The sequence below is a fragment of the Neolamprologus multifasciatus genome, chromosome 3, assembly GCF_963576455.1.
Source record: "Neolamprologus multifasciatus chromosome 3, fNeoMul1.2, whole genome shotgun sequence".
Lineage (NCBI taxonomy): Eukaryota > Metazoa > Chordata > Actinopteri > Cichliformes > Cichlidae > Neolamprologus > Neolamprologus multifasciatus.
Genome location: NC_140441.1, coordinates 11,766,386 through 11,789,350, shown reverse-complemented (window position 1 = coordinate 11,789,350; position 22,965 = coordinate 11,766,386). Strand labels below are relative to the sequence as shown.

At 42.4% G+C, this 22,965-nt stretch overlaps 1 protein-coding gene across 4 annotated transcripts in view; it reads right to left on the bottom strand.

Moving 5' to 3' along the window:
* serpinh2 (serine (or cysteine) peptidase inhibitor, clade H, member 2) overlaps window positions 1-22,965 on the bottom strand; it is a 56,489-nt gene that overhangs the window by 25,179 nt on the left and 8,345 nt on the right. For 2 of the 4 annotated variants that reach the window (XM_085150361.1, XM_085150368.1), the window contains exons 4-5: window positions 21,008-21,240; window positions 6,124-9,504 (exon numbers count right to left, since the gene is read on the bottom strand). In XM_085150361.1, coding sequence (XP_085006487.1) covers window positions 9,199-9,504; window positions 21,008-21,240 — 539 coding nt within the window. In that variant the 3' untranslated portion in view covers window positions 6,124-9,198. Of the gene's footprint in view, window positions 1-6,123; window positions 9,505-21,007; window positions 21,241-22,965 lie in introns of those variants that run through there. The other 2 variants (XR_014872250.1, XM_085150381.1) reach the window with 1 other exon arrangement.

The following is a 22,965-nucleotide window of genomic DNA, read 5'->3' as shown; positions in this document are numbered from 1 at the left end:
TCTGTCTCTCTTCCACAGCATGTCTTCTATCCTGTCTTCCTTCTCTCACCCCAACCGGTCGCAGCAGATGGCCCCGCCCCTCACTGAGCCTGGTTCTTCCTGTTAAAAGGGAGTTTTTCCTTCCCACTGTCGCCAAAGTGCTTGTTTATAGGGGGTCATATGATTGTTGGGTTTTTCTCTCTAGGTATTATTGTAGGGTCTACCTTACAATATAAAGAGCCTTGAGGTGACTGCTGTTGTGGTTTGGTGATATGTAAATAAAATTGATTTGAACTGAAGTCTCTTATCCATATATTTATTAATTTTGTGTTTCTCTTCGATTGTGCATTCAGAGTTTGTCTGAAAGTGTAGCTGAAACGATTGTATGGTATTATAATAGCTTTTATAGTTTTATCAAGCTCTTTCTGAGTATGCATGCACCTGATCTCGCGACAAACTTCCAGCTCCCATCTTCCCTACAAACCCCTAATCCTGGGATTGACAGCTAAGGCCTGTGGGAAGTGCGATGAATAATTTGTGGGCAGAAAGAGCTGCAGGCGGGTGGAAAATTCTTAGCCAAAAGTAATAAAATGGTGGAGTCAACAGCTTCATGAACTATTTATCTTTCTGGAACCGATATGTCCTTCTTCAGTCTCTTTCTGTACTCCTACACTCCATCCACCTTACTTGTCAAAGCCTGCAGCAGTCCAGGCTTTATTGAAACTTTGATTCAGTTTCCCAAGTTGTCACTTTCTAAGGACTGTGTGCAATAAAGTAGACAGGTTATTGGGGAGAAGAACAGAGAAGGGGACTAATGAAAAAAGAAGCTTTTACTGGAAAAAGAAAAGCAAAGAAACTGCACACCACAGTGTGATCTGAGGTTGGAAGAAACACAAGAGCTGACAATGATCAATAACATTAATATTGGCTGCCGCAGACAGCCTGCTTCGAGCAGATTAACTATCTCCTGGTGAGAAAGACAACAGACAACAGTGACAGAGTAAAGCTATTGTTTTATATTTCGTCTTGAAAATACTTTTATAGGCTTGTGATTTGAAAGGGGGATCCCACCTTTCAATATTTAAACCATCTAGTTCAAACAGTTCACATATTGACACACAGAAAAGCTCGACTTGACTTACAGCTTCCTCTTGGAATACTGCAGGGACAGTGCAATGACTATTCTGGCTAGCTTAGCCCCATTGGTCAGTAAAGCTCCAACCTGCCTGTCAGGGCATATTAGTGTGTTTTAGCCCCATTGGCACAGGTGTAAAAATCAAGCTCCAAGCCATGCAGCCTGTCTTCACAAACATTTGAGAAAGAATGGGTTCTTCTATAGAGCTCTCTGACTTCAAATGTAAAAACCACAATTGCAACAAGGCAGTTCATGTCATTTTCCCCTCCTGGATCTTCCACAATCAAGTGTAAGTGGTAATTTTGGAAAGTGGAAGTGTTTAGCAACCACAACAGCTCAGCTCAGACCGCCTAAAGTCACAGGGCTCCCACATTTTGTCCGAAACTTTACATTAACAAGTTTGTTTGTTTTTTACTGTTATTCAAATGCAACCGTGGAAATAACGAATAGAACAAAAGTCATTCATTCTTACCTTATATTAATCGTGGTGCAGGCCAGTGCAGTGCATGAACTGATGCCTTCTCCGGTCAATTCCGCTGAGAGTAAATCTAATGTCCCGCTCTACTGTACAAGACAATGGTTACCTGAAGGGATGTACCACTGTGAGAGGGGGGGCTATGGAATAGTCCAAGTGGTAGCAGCTTTAATTTCCCGCGAAACCATAAATCAATGGTTTTTCAACGTGATTGTTGTCACCTTGTCAACTATAAATAGATCAACAATCAACGATGACAGAACAACAGTGAATCAATGTTATTTCAATGTCAGTGTCAGGTTTCATCAGTATTTCAATGTTGTTTCAACATTGGTTTTGTGTTGACATTTCAAGCATGACGATTCTGATGGTTCAGATGGAAAATCAACATCTGTTCAATGTCTCCTTGCTATCTGGGAGAGGTTTGCAGAGAGATCAGTCGATGACTAAAGACTTTCAAACCTCTTCTTGAGTTAAAATCAGCACAATAAGTGTTTACAGGGAGCTTCCCTCCGTGGGTTTCTTGTCAGATCTACTTATCTGTCTCTGTCAAGCTAATCCTTTTGACCTGGAATCCTTCCTTGTAAAACAGACTCCATCAGCTCACCTGCCTACTCACGCTTTGTGTATCTGATATCCCTTTGCTGGTGTTGTTCATGGATCACCATAATTAGTGTTTGCATTGGAGTACTTTGGGTGGGTTGGGCTTTTGAATGAGATCAGAGACAGCCATTTGAATCTGTAAAATTTCCAGTCTGTTAAACAAGGAGCAGCTTATCCCAGAGAGCAGCCATTTGGCTTTTCTACCTTTAAGACCTGCCTACCAGCCAAATGGCTTTTAGCTAATATCTTGTATTCACCGGTGAACTGCTGCTTTTGTTTGGTAAATAAGGTGGGGCCATGCTGAGCCACTTGGAGTGGTTAGTTTCCTGGGCCACAAGGAAACTTGTGTTCCAGTTTGCCATCTTAGGGAGAAATCAACACACATGGGTGTATTTCCTTTGTTGCGGAAATTTATTGATAAAAACAGTACAAAAAAACAACCATTTGTACACATATTTACAAATAATAATAAAAAGTGAGTGAGTACATTTCAACATTTTCAGCAATCACTCACTATCCTGGCACTGCCATGGTATCTGTAGTCTGCATTTACCACACGTGTATCTGTAGCAGTGAACACATCGCACAGTGGCATGATTGTTCTTGCATTTGTGTTTGACCTAACACATGGCTCTTTTTCCAGGGCTAGGTGTGGAGGGTTGTGTCCGAAGCAACTGTTCTTTTCTCGCCTTCTTCCCAGCCATATGAGAGTTAGCCGAGGATGGTGGTTTTCCGTCTAAGAAGTTTTTGCGCAAGTGAAAGCGATGTGAAGAAATTGTCCGTGGTAACATTTCTGCCCTTGTCTAGGAATGGTTCCATCAGCCTCATCACTACATTTTCAGACAGTCTCTCCCCACTGGGACGATTGGGGTCCTTGCCAAGATATGGGAAGACATTGCAAATGTACTTGGATTTTAGGTCGCAAGCCACCCAAAACTTGATCCCAAACTTGTCAGGTTTACTTGCAATATACTGCAGGGTTAGGGTTATACTGTGGGTTTCCCAGGTTTGCTGACCAGCAGTCATGTAGTGATGGAACCCTAGTAAACCTCCGCAAGATGACAATTGCATCCACCTCAACACAAAAGGAAGTTCACAGCTTTTAGCAGCTCCCCACCCCCACACACAAACAAAGAGGCAGTTAGAAATCAGCAATCATTCACACACCCCCACTCCCCCACTTCTCAGGTAACCTAATTTACATATGAATTGATGCTAAAAGACTAGCCGATTTAGCCTCCACTTGGCTGACTTGGGTTAGAAAAGCCTGGGACTTCCTTATGGCCATACCTCCTTGAGCGTGTGCTATTTCTGATGTCAGAAACTAAGCTGGATAGGGGCTGGCTAGTGCTTTGATGGATGACCAAAAACAGTTGTTCTAATTTTTTCTTTTTGTTTTAGAGTCTTACATGTCTTGCTCCTAAAGTTTAGTTTTGGGTATAGAGTATAGCCAAAGTTAGTCAGAGCAGAGAAACCTCTGACCCATGATGTAAGGCAGCGGTCTCCAACCTTTTTTGCGCCACGGACCGGTTTATGCCCGACAATATTTTCACGGACCGGCGTTTAAGGTGTCGTGGATAAATACAACAAAATAAAACTAGTACCAGTACGGAAAAAAGAAAATTTATTCATAACACACGTGAAAAGACCAAGGAAAACCGAATTAACGATAAAAACGATAACAAAATAACGCTGAAAACCGATAAAAACCTTGAAAACTATACATTTCACACCTGAGCCTCAACTCTCACGGACCGGTACCAAACGACTCACGGACCGGTACCGGTCCAAGGCCCGCGGATTGGGGACCGCTGATGTAAGGGACAGGGTTAGGGTTATGACCTCGGTTAGGTTTACAGCTAGGGTTATAGTTATGTCAGGTTTACACAGACAGCTATTTTCACTGTCTGAATCCATTAATTGCCTGTTTGTACCCAAAGGAGCTGCTTAATAGCAGGTTGCACTGACCATGTTGGATCACTTGAGAGCTTAAAAGCTAAGCTGGGTAGGGACCTGGTCAGTACTTGGATGGGAGACCCCGTCTGATTGTCAACTGTCTTTTTTTATATATATAAAGAAAGTCATACATGTCTTGTTTTTAAAGTTCAGTGTTGGCATTAGAGTTAACTCTTTATTCACAGCAGAGGATCCTCTGACCCATGAGGTTACAGCTAGCGTTAAGGTTGGAGCACATTGGGAGGATTGAGTTTCTGAGTGAGCGCAGAGATGGCCCGATGTACCATTTGAGTCAATAAAATGCCGGTCTTTGCTCGACAGAGCAGCTTATGGACAGATTACCCTGACCACCAAGTTAAGCGGGGTAAACTCTGGTCATTTTGGATGCGAAAATTGAAATACCAGATGCTATAAGCTCCTTTGTTTTTTTCTGAAAGCCACGCATAACTTGTTCTTAAAAGTTCAGTGCTAGTTTAGAGTTAATTCTTTAATCGGAGGAGAGAAACCTCTAACCCATGGCTATTCAACTACGAAGTTAGTTGGGCCAGATTTTCAAACCGAGGAATTTATCTGGGCCAGATATTTTTTTTGAAGCCAGTAAGCAGCAGATCATGATCAATTTCAAACCCACACAACTGTATTGAAAAACAAGTAATTTTTTTATTCCTTTTCCCCTGTAAATCTGGTGACCTCTCACAAATGCACACCAAAAGGTCCATTTAAAAAAGAGGGAGCTATAACTAAACTATTTTTTGCACATTTGAAATAACAATAATAATAAAAAAAACATTTTGATAATTCCCTTTCAAATTAAAATAAATATTTCGCTGACCACTCACTTTTCCTGCCATGGATGGAGCCCCATCCGTCACAAGTATACAGACACACATCCAGACCACTTTCCTCAAAAAGAGCTGAAATCTTCTCAAACATTATTTCGCCAGCTGTGTGTCCCTCTAACGGTAGTAAGCCGAGCAATTTCCCATCCAAAAAACGGACATATACGCACAACTGTGCATTATCAGTTCTGTCTGTGATCTCCTGCTATAGACATTACATCAGTTTTCTTCAGGTCATCTAACAGCATTTCAAACTCGTCTGACGCCAGAACCTCTACTCTATGAATATTTGAACTGTCCTACAGGGGTACGTTTTTAATAGCAGATGTCACACTTACTTTAATTTTTTCATCACTTTTCACCGCATCCACCACGCATGCAGTATTTCACTGTTTCAGAATCTGTGAAAGGCCTTTTCTTCTTCGCCAAGAAGTAAACACGAAGGGAAGCTGCTGCAGCTGTCTCTTGGGCTGTACAGGACCCTCACCATGGTAGTACAACTCCGGTTGTAAGATTATTAAACTCGGTAAAATGAATAAGTATTTGTCAGTCCAGGCAGGGTTAAACCGACAGTTTTCATTGTCAATTTTGCGCTTTTGGAGTGAGAAAGACATGCTGTTGTCGCATCATATATTACGATGATTGTTTAATATGTTTACATCACGGTGCATTGTGGGTTAAATATTGCTAGGCTACTAAGAGTGTTGCATTCACAGTCTACACTACGCTGTAGGAATTTTTATTTATTATTTTTTTATTTTTTAAATTAATTAATGAATAAATTTTTGCGTTTTCTCTGTGTTTCTGCCAGAACCACAGGCAGGGCCACTCGCAGGTTGCTTCTGGGCCGCATTTGGCCCGCGGGCCGCCATTTGAATAGGATTGCTCTAACCCGTGGGGTTAGGGCTAAGAAAGCTAATGAAATTTTGAAGGCAACCTTCAATCCAACCCAGTGCAAGAAACGTGTAAAAAAGTAAACTTTTATTAAAACTGATACGCAATCACTTATTCCATCAGTTCCCTTTAAATCCCCATGTGAATCATCTATAAATGGTGTGAAGTTGACCACCTGTGTGTCTTTTCAGAATGTCAGAAAGCCATCCTTCCAGCTCACCACATAAACCTCTCTTTCCATGTACAACATGCCTGCCTCTCACTGATGACCCATCTCAAGCTTTTAACAAGAGCGAGGCGATACACTGAGAAAGTTGACCCACAGTTATAAAGAGTCACTTCTACGATTTTCTCTAAAGGGTAAGTACTGCACCATAACTGCCATGGCTCTACTGTGAGTGCTCTTTTGCTCTAAACGCTCTCTTCTCTACCACTTGGACTGTCCGACGGTTGAACCCATCGCGTAGGCCAGTGGAGGAGACAGGAAGTTCGTGTCGCTCTTGCACATTATATTTTATTTAAAAACAGGCGATTAAACATTAAATGTTCTCGAAACCTTTTTCTGTCACGTGACGGTGAAATGGTTGAAAGGAGACTACCATCGGCAATGGTGTCAAGCTATTAAGTAGTGCTCATGAAGCAGTTCGCCTTGACTTCCTGCCCAAAAATATTGCTGCTCTGTATTGCCAGAGTGCTCCCAGAGACACTACTCTGAGGCAACTGAACATTTCTTTCAGGTGCTTTTAACTTGAACTAGTTATCACGGACTGTTGCTTTAAAACACTGGAAATTTTTTTGTGAAATAACTGGGCACTAGAAAAATAAAACGAGTCAGAAATGAGACACAGAATTAATTCAGACAGGCAATAACTCCATCTTGCCTGCCCTCACCAGGTGATGGTTTTGTTAGCACACTTCTACATATCCATTTGGCCACTGTGTATGAGCATATATGCTATTTAAGCTGATTTTACCTGCCCACTTGCACCTTTACAAGTCGCTGCAGCCCACCTTCACCTGAGCTCCTTCTTTCGTCCCGTGTGTGAATTAATCAGTGTCACATGTTGAACAATATATTGTCACTGATGCTGGATCACTTCTGTGCTCGAGGTCTTTATGCCTCCCACTTTCCATGTCCCTGCCTACTGCATTTCACACACAGGAGTGTGTCAAAATAGAGCCATACCACCAAATTTACATTAAATGAGATGTAAATATCAGGTCCTAACTACACTAAATAAATGGAAAACCCTAAAACATCTTTATAAAGGGAGGATAAATATTATTAGTTGGCAGAACTCCCTTCAAATCACGAATTACTACATTGATTTATGCTAGGTTGAATGCTACAGCTCCACATCATCGAGTTGCGGCTTTCTTACCCTTTTCTTTAAAAATCTGATTATGTCTGGCTACCTGGGAGCAGATGTGGAACATGCATGCGGTTTTAGGTGCTCTGAATGAAATGTGAAGGTGAGCCAGCAGGGAGCCGGTGTTAGAATAAGCAGGATTGATGAGCTCACAGCAGACGACCACTGATCCATCATCGGCTTGTCTGAATCGAGTCCACGGGTTATTCAGTATGAAGTATACCCGCTATATAGTGCCCTTTAGAAATCTGTGCTGCACAGACGGCCACTGCAGAGAGGATATTGTTATAGGTGCGCGGCTTCACAGGAACAGTACACATGCACGCCGCGCACTGTTGCCGAGCAGACCTGTACAGGTGGCTAATTTAGGAACAAGGATGGAATAGCACAGTGGTCCTGAGAGGGATTTTGTCGAATGCTGTGAATCAGACAGTCCAGCTGTGTGCCTCTAGACCACTGCAACAAGACAGATGCATCTCACATTTACATTTTCTGTGTTTGTCGCTAGGCTTTTAACACATCTGGGATAAAACCATCACACATCAAGTATTTTGTTTGTGCAGACAGATGGGCGGCCGGTGCAACGCAAAAGTCTCCTAAAATGTTCGGGTGCTTTAAATAAAACACTTCAAACACCGAAGACACCAAAACACGAACGCTGTTTTAAGAGGAACGGCAAGCAGGGGACTTCTTTTTCTTTTATTCAACCATAGATTTGATTTCTCAATTATTTATCGGTGGAAATGGAAGAAACACATTTTACCTGAGGTTGTTGGGGAGCATTCTGTGACTGTGTTGACAAAGTCGCTGCTACACTTTCAAATTCACTGCAATTCTATCATGTGTTGCCACTAAAATTCAGTAAGTGATTCAGTTTGGGGCTTTAAATCTACTTCCATAGACCCTGGCGGTGCATGCAAGGCCTTTTAGTTCAGGGTGGAAGTTGAGGGGAAAAAAAAAACCCTGTACCAGACATCTGACATATCAACAGGACACTTTTGTTTGTTTTGAATCAGTGATCAGATGATGAGACAATAAAGAATTCAAAAAATCCCCCCAAAACAGCCCTTTATTCAAACATTGTCCTAAATTTTAAAAAATATATTCAACATGGAGACGTCATAGAGTTTGTGTAATCTTTCTAAATATAAACTTGTTACATTTACATCAAGTGATGTAAGTTACATTTGTTTCCAACAGCATAATGGTGTCATTGATCCACGATGGCATTAAGAGATTAAAAGGTTCCCCGTCCTCTCCGTGTTGTTGACAAGCGTTGTAACGCATTACAGTCATTAGCATTAAGCTGGCTCATCAATAAGCACTTGGCTGAGCCATCAGTCTTCCTTGGACGTAGCCCTGGGGACCCCGCCATTGGTCCCTGCTAGCTTAGAGACTGGCCACAGGGCTACCCTTGATGTGTCGGTCACTGCGCAAACACACAAATGCGTTTCAAGTGTCACTGCGAGCTTCTGTTTGTTGAAGTTCTTTGTCGGTTGCTTATGTTGTGTCAGTGTAACTACTTGTGCTTGTCAAGCATGTTGGTGTTTGTCATCTCGTATTGTGTTGACTTGATGATCGAGTCCTTGTGTGTGTGTGTGGGGAAGGAGGGGGGAAAAAAAGGCAAGTAGTCTCTCAAAGTTAGTGTTTTTGGTGTATCCGTCAACTTTAGTAATGTCTCTTACAGTATTTTTGTTCTATATGCCATGTTGGTGATACTGTGCAAGTGTGACTCTGTCGAGTATGGCGGTGTCGTGTCAGTGTCAGTCAGTGTGAGACTACGGGGTGTCAGTCTGACAGCCAGGCGTAGTCTGATGTGATTGTGTGCAACAGTGAATGACAATGTCTCCACTCAGAAACCAGTGTGCAGTCTTTGACAGGGGGATGCGAAAAGAAAAGAAACACCAAAGATGAGAAAAGAAGGATAACGCAACAGGAGGGAGGGTGCTACAGTTCATCGTGTAAGGGCTCTCCCTCCGCGTGGTCCAGAGCTCCCATCAGCAGCAGGGCTCCCGTGGCGCTGTCTCTGACGAAGAGAATGAAGGGGTGATCGGCGTAGAACAATTTCGGCCGATCAATGTGTTCCTCCTGTAGGTCAGCGTCTTCTTTCCCTGCCTGAGCAGCCAGCTCCAGGGTAGCCCAGTGGAGGACGCCACCAAGGTGAAGCTTTCCTTTGCTCTTGGCTGACACCCCAGAGAAGTCAGCCAACTTCTGGTCCGAGGCATCGGTCAAACCTAAAGTAACCAACTGTTTCTGCAATTGGAGAGAGAAAAAAAGATGATAAGACTTTATTGGCTGCTTTGAGTAAGTTCTCAAACAAGTTCTCAAAGCTTGGTGCCATCGTAGATAAACACGCTCTGCAAGTGCAGCTGCCAGGATGCTGATCAATTATGCACGCGAGGGGACCAAACAAGGAGCAGGAGGGAAAGCAGATTTTAAAATTTCATGATGCTGACATTCAGAAGTTTGGGACGAGCGGTGCCCTGACCAAACCCTGCAATATGATTAACTTACACATAAAGATGTGCTTAAAAACACTCGATGAGTAACTTTTCACAAGCGGCATTTTCTTTACTTACCATAATATTTATTTACTTTATATACCCAAAAATGTGAGATAGAAAAAGAGGCTGACAGTTGCCCTTGTTGTGAGCTGGCAGAACAAAGTGGACGACAGGCAGAGAGGAGACGGAAGGAGGATGCAGGGGATGAATAATTTAAGAGTGATGCCCCGTGACCTCGACACCTCCTTTGTTTTGCCTCTGATATGAATTCCACAGAAAGTCGTCGCCATGACAGGTAGTTTATCCTCCCATGGCAGAGGGCCACTCACAGTGACAGGCTTCTGCAAGGGCCAGATGAGAGCATGTGTGGGTGTGGACGTGGGGCTGTGTGGACTCATCTGTGCGGATGCGTGCGAGGCCACGGCTACAGAATATCTGCAGGGGAAGATGGGTGGGTGACGGTACTGTTTTCCGGCATTTTTTTTAAACTTTAGCTGACTAAACTCCTTACTGGAAACGTCTTTTACTAGCAGACAACAACTAAGATCTTCCGGCTGTTCTGTGGGTGTTCCCTCGCTGAACCGAAACCACACTGTTTTTGCTCACGTCTTAAAACCACACACTAATAGAAAACTGCAATAAACCACGTAGAACATCTGCTTTTCGTTTAAAAGCTAAGATGTGCATGCTCGAAAACAAAAAATCACCCCGATCATCACAGGTTAAACCTAAACACAAAACAAGTGCATGTATATACAGTATATATACATTTGTAGGCATCTGTCACTCCAATTCCAGTGTTTTCATGCGTTCGTGTCCACAGAGCACGAGCACCACCTCCTTCTCTAATGCACTTCTATTGTCCTCATCCATTATTCCTCTACTCTTCTCTCACCCCCACCCACCCCACACGGTTCCACTACATCACTGTCTTCCTCTGCAGCTCTGCCACTCGCCCAGCGTCTCCTTACCTCATCTGGCCCACGTGCCTCCGTGTTATCCCATTCTTTTTCTAACTCGATCCTTCTCCTTTTTCTTGGGCAGGCCTACTCACCCCGCTTTACAATGTTCTTGCAAACTGTCAGTCTCCATTGGAGATCATTTCAATTTTTTTCCTCCCCTAAGTTACTTAACAAGAAACTACCTGGCATCTCTCTCTGTCACTCATGACACATTCTTTCCACCTATGTGCACAATTGTGGCCTAAGGTTCTATGAGAGAGGTTCTATCTATACATATACACACACACACATATATATATATATATATATATATATATATATATATATATATATATATATATATATATATATATATATATATATATATACATATACATATACATACATATATATACATATACACATATATATATATATATATATATGTATATATATGTGTGTGTGTGTGTGTGTGTGTGTGTATATGTATAGATAGATAGATATCTATCTCTATATCCCCCATATCTCTATATCCATATATCTATCTCTATATCCATATCTCTATCTATCTATCTATCTATCTCTATATCCATATCTCTCTCTATCTATCTATCTATCTATCCATATCTCTATCTATCTATCTCTATATCCATATCTCTATCTATCTATCTATCTATCTATCTATCCATATCTCTATATCCATATCTCTATCTATCTATCTATCTATCCATATCTCTATATCCATATCTCTATCTATCTATCTATCTATCCATATCTCTATATCCATATCTCTATCTATCTATCTCTCTCTATATCCATATCTCTATCTATCTATCTATCTCTATATCCATATCTCTATCTATCTATCTATCTCTATCTATCTATCTCTATATCCATATCTCTATCTATCTATCTATCTCTCTCTATATCCATATCTCTATCTATCTATCTATCTATCTATCTATCTATCTATCTCTCTCTATATCCATATCTCTATCTATCTATCTATCTCTATATCCATATCTCTATCTATCTATCTATCTATCTATCTATCTATCTATCTCTATATCCATATCTCTATCTCTATATCCATATCTATCTATCTCTATATCCATCTCTCTATCTCTATATCTATACCTATCTATATACATAAATAAGAGGACCCAGTGGCAGCACATTAAGAAGAAGCAGGCATGTCAGCCCACTGAGGCCTTGTGCGCTGCAGAGGTGTGGCACTGCATTATACGGGGAGAAAAACCTCTGGGAGGTGCTCTTTGGCTGCCCTTTCTCTCGCACGCACCGCATGAATCTTAGATGGAACAGCACTGGGTGGACTGCTGATGCCTCGCGCACAACATCAACGAGCTATTTGTCTGCGAGTGGGAGCCACAGGCATTGTCACCTGGAGATTTCATCTAAGAGCGTATGTGTGGCCAGGGCTACCTTTACCTACAGCAGTGCAGTCTAACCAGGCCCGAGGTAGCATGGCCCTGAGGCATGCAACACTCAGCATCACATTATTTCACCTCGGTGGTCGGGCCCACTAAGAAGCTTGTCGGGTGTACCTGTGGGGGGGTTTTAAGGTTGTGGCGGACACGGACGCGTTACAGCTCTATCAGCGAGCAGTCGTTCTGGATGCTTTAAAAAAAAAAAAGCAGAACAGCTTTAATAATGATGAAGTTAAAGAGAAAAAAGATGAGAGAGAAAAAAAGCAAAGATCAAAAGGGAGGTCGCTGCTAGGCAGCGCTCCTTTCAGCTGTTGTATGCAAATGATGCGATTTGAACTTGGGGAAAAGACCTTAAGATGACTCAACTCTATGAAGACCTCACACCACACAAAGACTATTTCTACCAACACAGAGATGTTTTACCTCGACAGTTAAAATGGAAAAGAAAAACAACAACAAGTGGTTTGTCTGTAGTGCTGAATGTGTTCACTGCAAATTCTTATTTTCTTGTGACGTTTTATGTCTGTGAACTGCATACTGTATCTAATATTTCAGAAACTAAATAGTGAAGCCAATGTTTCTCTTCTAATCCTGCAAAATATGATTTTTTTAGTTGACAATTAGAGAAGAAAAGCAGGTAAAATGGGAAAAAAAACCCACTTCATTTGGATCACACAGCAGGTAAGGAAGAGGGACTACAGAAAGCAAAGGGTAGGTGAGAGTGAGGCCGAGCTGTGCCTCTGGACAAAAGATAACACACTGGATAATAAAATGATTCTCACTGTGCAATCTAATGTACTTTGTACTAAACTAACAACTTTCACTTTTAGAGTCTTTGGTCTAAAACTGTTAGAACACAGAGAAATAATGAGGTTCACTATTCAAAGTTATCTTTCCAAACTCCTACTAGAACAACAACAACAGTAGAAAAGTGCTGGGACGACACCGAAATCCTGACAAATGAGGAGCTGGCACAAGTAATCTTTGGCATTTTTCCACCGTAATCACCGAAATAATTCATCAGTTATCAAAACACTTTAATTTCTGTCAGTCAACTATGCATTAGTGTGTTATTTCATTTCTATTTTAGTGCTCCTCATTATCTTTTCACATTGCCTTTTACACTTTCTCCCACACTATAGCAATGGTTCCACTTTCCCATACATTTCAAGTGAGTGGAATTGTTAAAAGCACATGCTACATGAACACTGTTAGCTGGAGTGCTTTTTTTTTTTTTTGCACATCATCCTCCTCACTCTGCTTTTGTTTCCTTCTTGGCTCAGCTCTATATTAAAAGCCAACAAAGCGAATAAATAAATAAAAACTAAAAGAATTTCTAATTTTCTATCATCTCCTTGTGGTTAACGCTTTCTCCATACACCTGAAACGTCTGTGGTTGCACACCAGGAGGGCACACAGACTCACAAGCTAGTAAACTACTAGCTGTCCCTGTCTCAAACCATAAAAGCGAAGCTTGTGTTAGGAAGGGCAATAGGCATAAAATCTGCGCCAAATCAAAACATGCAGATCCATCTACTATGGCAACCCCTTGGGAAATAAAGGACCAGTGTTGGTGCTGATTTCCCAGATTTTGCCACCTTAAGTAACTCCAAACACGTTCTGCTTAATTCAGCTAAACATCCCCACGTGGGTGGTTTGAAGCGTGCAGTGTGCGGCACTGGCATCATCGCAGCACCATTTCATGGACACATTTGATGCAGGCTTTAAAGAAAGCCTTTTCTTTTTCACACATTATCAGCTCTCGAGGCTTCAAAGCCTCACCATCGCTTTATTAAGGTCTCATCAGCATCACTCCTACTGGTATCTTATTTACATGGGCTTTTACCTCTTCTACACAGTCAATGCGCTCTGTGTCTCATTCACACCGACACATGAGTAGCGCTTTATTCTATGAGACCATTTTACTGGAGAAGAGAAAAAGAAAAAAAGGAAAATAAAGCCTTAGCTTTCAGCGAGATGTTTAACTAATGGCCATGAAACACATCTGATTAATTCATATGATGCAGGGCTATGGTAGCTGTGCTAAAACAGCTGCCCCTCGACACTGTATACTGCAGAGTGCGCTCTTGTAAATATTTGATGGCCTTTTGACCTCATTATCCATGACTGAGTGAGCTCTCTGGTGAACACTCGTATGTCTTAGTCACCAATCGGAGATATAGCCACCGAGGAGCTCAAGTTTGGCCATTAGTGAGTGTGCGTGCATGTGTGTGGCCTGGTCAGCAGTGGATCAGAGAGAAAAGGAATGAGGGTGGTTTATTCCGTGACCTCTGGGCAAAGCTTGTTAAGAGGGTTCTCCGTCTCTGGCTGCAGACCCCGTCACACTCCTATTCTTCACCGGAGAAAAACGCCACCACCAACGAGACAGAAAGGAAGAGAAATGCCACACTTTGCTGCTCTGTATGGGTCTTCGTGTGCTTCCCACCTCGTCCCCAAGCAATCATTGACCCCTCTCATTCTCTCCCACCTCTCCTGCTCACTTTCCCGGCCAGTGTCACTAGGGCTGGGCCATATCATACCGTTCACGGTAATACCGGTATAATTTTGGGCAACGATAGAAAAATAAAATATGGCGATAGAATATGGAGCATATGTGCAGTGCCTTTGTTTTCATACGCACACGGTGGAAAAAGCATGGCGGCGACAGAGAATGAGAAGAGCAAAAGTTGATTGTTGAATGAAACGGATGAATCAGAATTCCATCCATCCATCTTCATCCGCTTTGTCCGGGGCCGGGTCAGCAGCCTAAGCAAAGAGTCCTGAATCAGAATTGGTTTGTAAAAATGCTGCAACTTCAGTGGTGTGGAACTGGTTTAGCTTTCGTCCGTGAGATACACAACAAAGCACTGTTTTTGGTAGCGCATGCTAGCAGGCCGTCGTTATTACCGTGTTGTTTGGAAAGTACGGCACACTTAAAATCAATCCGTTGATTTTTCTGGAAGTCGACAGTGCCCCTTATAATCCCGTGTGCCTTATGTATGAATTCTGGTTGTGTTTACTGACCTCGAAACGATTTTATGTACACGGTGCTCGAAAATCTGTCAAATGTTTCAGTACGACTTTGCTAAGCTACAAAGCCGCACCACTTGATGGATTGTTGGAGTATTACGGTTATCGTAGGCAGGCGATACGTACTGTGCTTCAACATAATATTACCGTATTGTGTGTGTATAACCTCTTTTTAAGTTTTGTGGATATTATACATGGTTATGCTGAGGATATGTCGGCCAAATTCCACTGAAAATGCCTTTTGGTTAAACTGTCAGCGAGGAATTTGCATTTGCACTGTTAAATTTTTATACAACTGTAATTCACATAAAAAAATCAGCTGCTTGTTTAAGTGAAAATACGTTGATTTTTTTTTTTTTTGCACTAATAAAGTTGCACGATCTGATATCCTCGTGTTGGTGTTGTTCCCAGATCATCATACTAAAGGTTGTTCCAGGATCAACATTGCAAGTGACCAATCAGAATGTTGTGATGTCATACTTTTGCGACTTCGGGAAAAACCGGCGTAAAACAAAAAACTGTACTTAAGCTGCGAGAAACCGCCTTTGTCCGCCGATCAACGGACCCTAACCCTGACCCTAACCCTTTAATAAACGCTAAGCAGAATTGATATTGTCCTTGCAACATTGGAATTTCATAAATGCACGAATGGGTTGGTGCGCAAAAGAATAACGTCACAATAATGTGATTGGTCACTTGCAATGTTGAACCTGGAACAACATTTTCATGATGATCTGGGAACAACACCAACACGAGGATATCAGATCATCCAATAAAGTTGAGGAGTTGAAAAGTATTTTGTCTAGTGTCAATTACATCGTCAGTTATATCGTTATCGCAAATTTTCAAATGTATATCGTGATAAATATTTTTGGTCATATCGCCCTGCTCTAAGTGTCACTCCCATTTAGGTCAGCGGAGCCAAGGTTCAGTCGCTTAGCGATGGTTTACAAGAGGCACATGTTTGACCTACAAAAAGGATTTAGATCCCTGTGACTGATACAACGGGGAGGACTGGGGTGAAGGAGCGAACGATGCTTTTGGATGTGGCAAATCCGCTCAACATGAGTCAGAGGTGCGCGATTTTGTTTGTGCTCATTTGCTACGCACACAAGATGAAAGTCTTAGACACACACACACTGCTAAGATCATCGTTTTTTCCAAATGCTGCCCTCTAATCTAAGGATTCCATGGCCATCCGTGGCACTGACAGACAAAGTGGTAAACAGCATTAACGCACGGTGATGAGCAATTATTTGGCTGACCCAATTGGAAAAATGATTGCCAGTGAAGACGCGGAACTGTCGCTGGCCAGAGGGTTTGGGAAGGCAGACGCAATGAGATCAGTGGGTAGAGGGTTTTGTTTGGAGCTTGAGTCCTTTCGCAATGATTTCTCAAATGCGCTTATTTTTCTTGAGAGAGCAAATGGAGGAAGACAACTCATCACGAGTCAAACGGGGCCAAAACGTGCTCACCCATAATTAGGTTGCATAATGAGAACACTGTACAGCTACTTTTAGTTATTTAAGACAATCAAAGTTTTTCGTTTTCTGTTTTTTCTGTCTGTAAAACTGCCTCGAAGAAATAAAGGAGGGTCTGTGCAACAGGATGCTTTCTGCTCTTTCTCTGGCAAAGTCATAGGCGTGTCAGAAGTCATTTCAAGCTTTAGTTCTAGATTACATCCTCCTCCCGGGAGTCTCCTGACAATGTTAATGTCAAAAGCTTGTTCTCTGGGGCGCAGCTAGCAGAATAACATGGTAGCACAGCTCTACAGAGATGTTTGCTAAAGTAGAACGAGGGCAAAGTGGATTTCATCAGTCCATGATGAGGTTACAGCATACATATGGATAGGATGTCGTCAAAGGTTGCAGTCGGTGTCCACTGCCGTGGGGAAATGGGTTTTACTGGGATGCTTCTGCTTCTGTCAGGTTAAACTAACCTCCCCCTGTTACTTCTCTCTAGCTCATCCACAACTGTTGTGTTATCAACTGGTCTCTGGGTGTAGTCAGATTGAAGATTAAGCAATTTTTCAAAGTAGAGCAAATCATTGAAAAGATGCAAAAAAAAAAATAATTCAAGTAATAAAAGTTTGAAATGGTGAAAAAAGCAACCTCCAGAAAAAAATGGTGCCAGAAGCTGCAGTTCCTCTAATGGCCACTTGAGGAGAGTAAACTCCATAAACTGATGTTAAAATGCTCAGCGTTAGCAATGAAAATAATATACGTACAGCCTGGTACAATATTTTTAGTTTCTGAAACCAGTTTTCCAACTCTCAATACCAACAGCACTGCGACAAAACATTTTTCCTTATAGTCTTATAACAAGGGGTGTGGCTGCTTTGAGGCTTTTCCTCACTCAGTGGACATCACAGAACTGGATCTATCAACGGTGCATCTTCTGCTGGTGTCTTTTGGAGTATATTTAATCAGATTATCTCACCAATAATATGACTTGCTCTGCAGTATGCACACTTTCAAAGTACAACACATTGTGTTTTCGCTAAATTCGTTGCTTCTGACGTAGCTCAAGTTAGAGATTGGAAAAAAGATCCAGGCTGAAGTCAAGTCTTAACAGATCCAGGCCCAACAATCAGACCCCATGAAAGCCCAAGTCAGTTTTCAATTTTATGAAGATAATATGAGGTAAAAATTAAACACATCTACATCTTATTGGTGGAAAAGAGTGAGTACTAGAAATCCACTATTGAGTTAAATCTAGGAATATTTTAATGGCTATCAAGGATCTTAAATGCCATTCCTTTCTTTACTCTCCTTATTCATGCTTTGCTGCATTCATACCTGCATAGATCTCTGGTAGGAAATTCCTTTATCCTACATTTCTTGCAAAGGTGCAAAGATTCTTGTAGCAGCCTGTCCTTCAGAGCCAGCGCTCCGCATAGCTGTTCTGGTTTCAATGGCAAACTTCTTCTTTGAAAGGCTCCATCAGTTGTCAATAATAATAACGTCGCATTAGTAATAACAGAGCACAATTAAACTGGCTGTTTGTCACAGGCTACTTCCTGTGCTTTGCTCAAGATACTTAGAAATCTCAGCCATGTTCCTCTATTTGTTTTTTTTAACAGTTTACTTGGAGCCACAAAGGAAAATCTGAGTTAGATTTTTTATAATTACAAGATGCTCATGGAACATCACGTGGAAGAACAGTATTTCACAAAGAGAAGTGAAAAGTATTAAAGTTAAACTATTGATGTGACTGCAACTAATGTCAATTCCACAAACCTGACCAGAAAGCTTTCCTTCCACTTTCCCCCCCTCAGCAGGAATTTCCTGAAGGTGAAAGGCCCGTGTGATTCTAGCAGCTTGTATGTTTCTGTGTCCCTGTTAGACACCTCTCGGCCTGGTCAAATACGTGCTCTTCCACCAGCCCGACAACTCTCAAGCCTCCCAGTCAGCAGCTTCCAGTTTGACCTGGATGAACCTTAACAACCCTATTGCACTCACATTAGCATCAGCTGCCACTAAGCTGCTTTCTGTCCGCTTGGCTGTCCTATTCACTTCTCAGTATCTTAGACCAGCTACCTGCTGGCCCTGGGAGTAGCAGGAGCAGAGATCCACATTACCAGCTGGGCCGTGGCATAGCCCCCGAGCAGGAAGGTTTGGGTGCCCAGGTTCGATACACCTGGGCACCCTTCACCTCAAGAGTGAGAAGAGAATAGTGGAAAGGACTGACATTTGAACTCACCTTAGCCAACGTCTGCACTGAGGCTTCAATTACAGCCAGTAGTAAAAAAGAAAAAACAAAAGCAGTCGAAGAAGGAGGCACAAAACTAAGTAAGACACAGTGGTCACGTTCCGAATGGAAGGAGAAAGAAAAAGAAGGAAAATAGAAGCGAGAAACACGACACAGCATAGAGGAAGAGCAGGAAGACCAAAGGATGGGGTGGGAGGGGGTGCCAATATGCGTGCGAAAAGGGTAGACAGATAGGAAGAGAGGAAAAGCAGCCGGCCAAGACAGAGGCAGGGAATAATGAAGAGATGCGGAAAATCCAGAGAAGGATAAAGCAGGCAAAGAAACAATGAGAATGATGACTGCATTGCTGGGTGAAATGAGAAAGCGTATCAGGTGGAGTGAAAAATGATGCAGTGCGCAGATACAGGAAATGAATGGAAGAAGAAACTAGAATTGAAGCTGTACGCAGGGATCCACTCTGTCAAATTCAACTAGGGTTTGAAACAGCTGCACAGCTCCCACTTCACCGCACTTTAAACTTACTTAAAAAACAACTTGGTCTACTGGTCTGGGTATAAATGCAAAAAAAAAGAAAGAAAACAGAAAAAAAAAAAAAAAAGGACAACAGCATCGTGACCATAGAAGCTAGAGGAAATTGTGACCCAAGAAATTTGGGGAAAGTTATACCTAAAAGACAGCGGTGCCTCCAGAATTACTTTCATAGGGGTGGCCTCTAAAAATACTGGCACATCAAAAACAGAATTTCCACTTTTATTATGCTCTTGTCAAATATAGGTTACTTAAAAAAACAGAAAGAAAAAAATTATATGCCTAGATATTGGGGTGGGTGTAGTTCAGGAGGTACAGCAGGTCATCTACTGATCGGAAGGTTAGTGGTTCGATCCCCGACTCCCACTGCATGCCAAGTATCCTTGGGCAAGACAATGACCCCAAGTTGCTCTCTGATGCATCCGTTGGAGTATAAATGTGTGTGAATGTTGGCTAGGAAGCACCGAAAAGTATAGAAGAACATGAATGGGGTGAATGTGGCATGTTGTCCATCCATAATCATCTGTTTTGACTGATTGACTGGAAGTCCCAACCATCGCTTTAATGATCCTCAGCAGAGCTGAGCAGAAGCAGCTTAAGGCTCATTCTCTCAGTTTCCCAGAACTTGTTGAGGAAAGAAAAAATAAGCGTTAGATCCTGTAAGAGTGTGAACTGCTGGCCCAGAGATGCACCGGTGATCTCTCCAGGGATTGGTGCCAGCTTTACCTTTACCTCTTTTTATTATTACCAACGTAGGACAGGCATGCCCAGGGAGGGGGCCGGCAAATTTTGGGGGGTGGTCAGCGCCCCCCGGCCCCTCCTTGGTGGCGCCCCTGTCTAAAGAGTGTAACACTTGAAAATGCCAGTTCGCTAATCATCATCAGCACATCTTCTTCATTCACCTCTCAATGCATTAGTGTCCATTACAGCAGGGCCACAGATTCCTTCAGCAACAATCTATGGACGGAGGTTGGAGGGTTCTAGCTCCTGATTTTGTAACCAGTTAACATTAGCAAAACTAGCAGACCTAAAAATGACTAATATTAGCAGCGGCAGCATCAGCAGCCTTCTTTTCTTGTAGGTTAACATCAACGTGCTTGCATTGTATGTGGTTACACAACACGGCCAGGCTTTAATGACACAGGATGTCATTCTTCCTACTTCAAGCCTTGCTACCTCGGTAGCCAACGGTAATTAACAATCCATAGCAACGATGACATCACTCAACTACAGCTTTAATTAAGAGGTTTTTTTAAATAATGAAAAATAAACAAAACACAAGTAATGCATAAAAATACAGTTGTGAAATATTAGGAAAATAAGGGGAAAAAAAAAAAAACTATCCAAGCCTACCGATGTCTCTTTAACACATGGAAACAGTACAAGGTGTAACCAGGACTCCTAAATGCATTTCCAAGAAATAAGATTAACTCAATCTTCTATTTAAGCACTTCAGAGCCATACTTATGCCATACTGCATTAGCATGACCTGTTTGAGACTTATATGACAATGAAAGGCAATATGAGCTGAATTTAAAGGACATGCAAGAATCTTTTTATGCCACTGTACCAAAACAAACTTTGCTGAACTAACCTGCAGACTGAGCGTGCTAGTGATGTTTGCCTTGGGCAGAGAGATGGCCACACTGGTTACACTGGCCTTCTCCAGCCACTTGGACAGCAGCTCCAGGGTCAGCAGCTTTTCCAAATTAGCCAGATTTTCGACGTGAAAGGGCAGCAGGAGCACGACGCTGGCCCTGCCTCCCCACAGAGGCGCCTCTAGAACTTGCACCATGTTGTCAGTGTCTTCATGGAAGCGGTACAAACCTGTAGCAGGGGGACAGCAGGGGGCAGGCAAAGATCAGAGAGTCAAGGAGAGAAGCAGTGCTGTGAAGTAACGTTTTCTTTTTTTAGCAGCAGTTTAATGCAGAAGTTCTCTTGGAAGTTGGTTCAGAGCTGCACTTTCAGCCGTGTCACTGCAGTCGTTCGGCGCCACCTCCCTCTATCACCGAGTGAACTCGCAGAGGGAATGCTGGAGTTAGTTTTGCTTCATACATAAAGGAAACGCAAGCTGCGACAGGACGACAACAAGCCAGCCGTAACACAAGTCTCACTCGTGAGTTGAAAGTAGGGCTGGGCAATATGACCCAAAATTCATATCTCGATATTTTTTACCTGGACGGCAATATAAGATATGGTAAATGGCCTGTATTTATATAGCGCTTTACTAGTCCCTAAGGACCACAAAGCGCTTTACATATCCAGTCATCCACCCATTCACACACACATTCACACACTGGTGATGGCAAGCTACATTGTAGCCACAGCCACCGAGGCTGCCGGACACTGGCGCCACCGGGCCCTCTGACCACCACCAGTAGGCAACGGGTGAAGTGTATTGCCCAAGGACACAATGACCGAGACTGTCCAAGCCAGGGCTCGAACCGGCAACCTTCCGGTTACAAGGCGAACTCCCAACTCTTGAGCCACGATCGCCCAATATATATATCTCGATATTTTTTTTAAAGCCATAAAGTAAGAACAAAAAGAGAGTTCTTAGTCAAAGCTGTGTCCCAGATGTCACACAGGCACTTTTATTAACATAGAGCATAGATGTACATAAAATTTACTCAAAAATAAATTATGAGCATTTATTAAATAATCATGCTCCATAAATAAAAGAAAACAATGTTGTTTTTGTGCGTAACAAAAAGCTCATAATTGTGCAGTCAAAATGTAAACTAAAAGACGCTGAGCATAGTAACAAAGACAGATTTCACAGCTGCCCTGTTCCCAACTTCTACTGTGTGACTGACAGCATTGAGTTTGAAATCCTCTTTGTAACCACGTCTCTTAACAGGTGCCATTTATGGTCCTTATACACACACAAGACGGTAATATTACGTTGAAGCACAGTGCGTATCACTCCGCGAGGCTCCTCGGTCGCCGTAATGCTCTGACAATCCATCAAGCGGTGCAGCTCCGTAGCTTAGCAAAGTCGTACTAAAACATTTTTGACAGATTGCTGAGCGCTGTGTACCACATAAAATCGGTTCGCGGTCATCAAGCACAACCAGAATTCATACATAAGGCGCGCTGTCAACTTTTGAGAAAATGAAAGGATTTTAGGCTGTGCAGCGCCTCTGGGCTGCATGGCGTTAGCGTGGTTAGCTCGTTAGCGTGGTTAGCTCGTTAGCGTGGTTAGCTAGCTAACATGTTGACGGCGTCCAGCCCCACGCATGGGGCGAAGCGCAGTAACTCGTTAACGGAGATTTGCCGTGTCCATCTTGTCGCTGCAGGTGAAGCGATGGGGGAGGAGGGGGAGTTGTGTTCAGTGAAGGAGAGGCGAGGCCGAGTAACGTTGCGTAAAGACAAAAGTGGACGAAAGAGAGGCAAACTTGCGGCTCCACAAGTATAATTATAACGTAACATAGACTATATCGATATAAAGGATATTGTCACATCTTATATCTCGTATAAAAATATATCGATATTTTTTAAAAACTCGATATATCGCCCAGCTCTAGTTGAAAGTGACATTATAGATGAGAT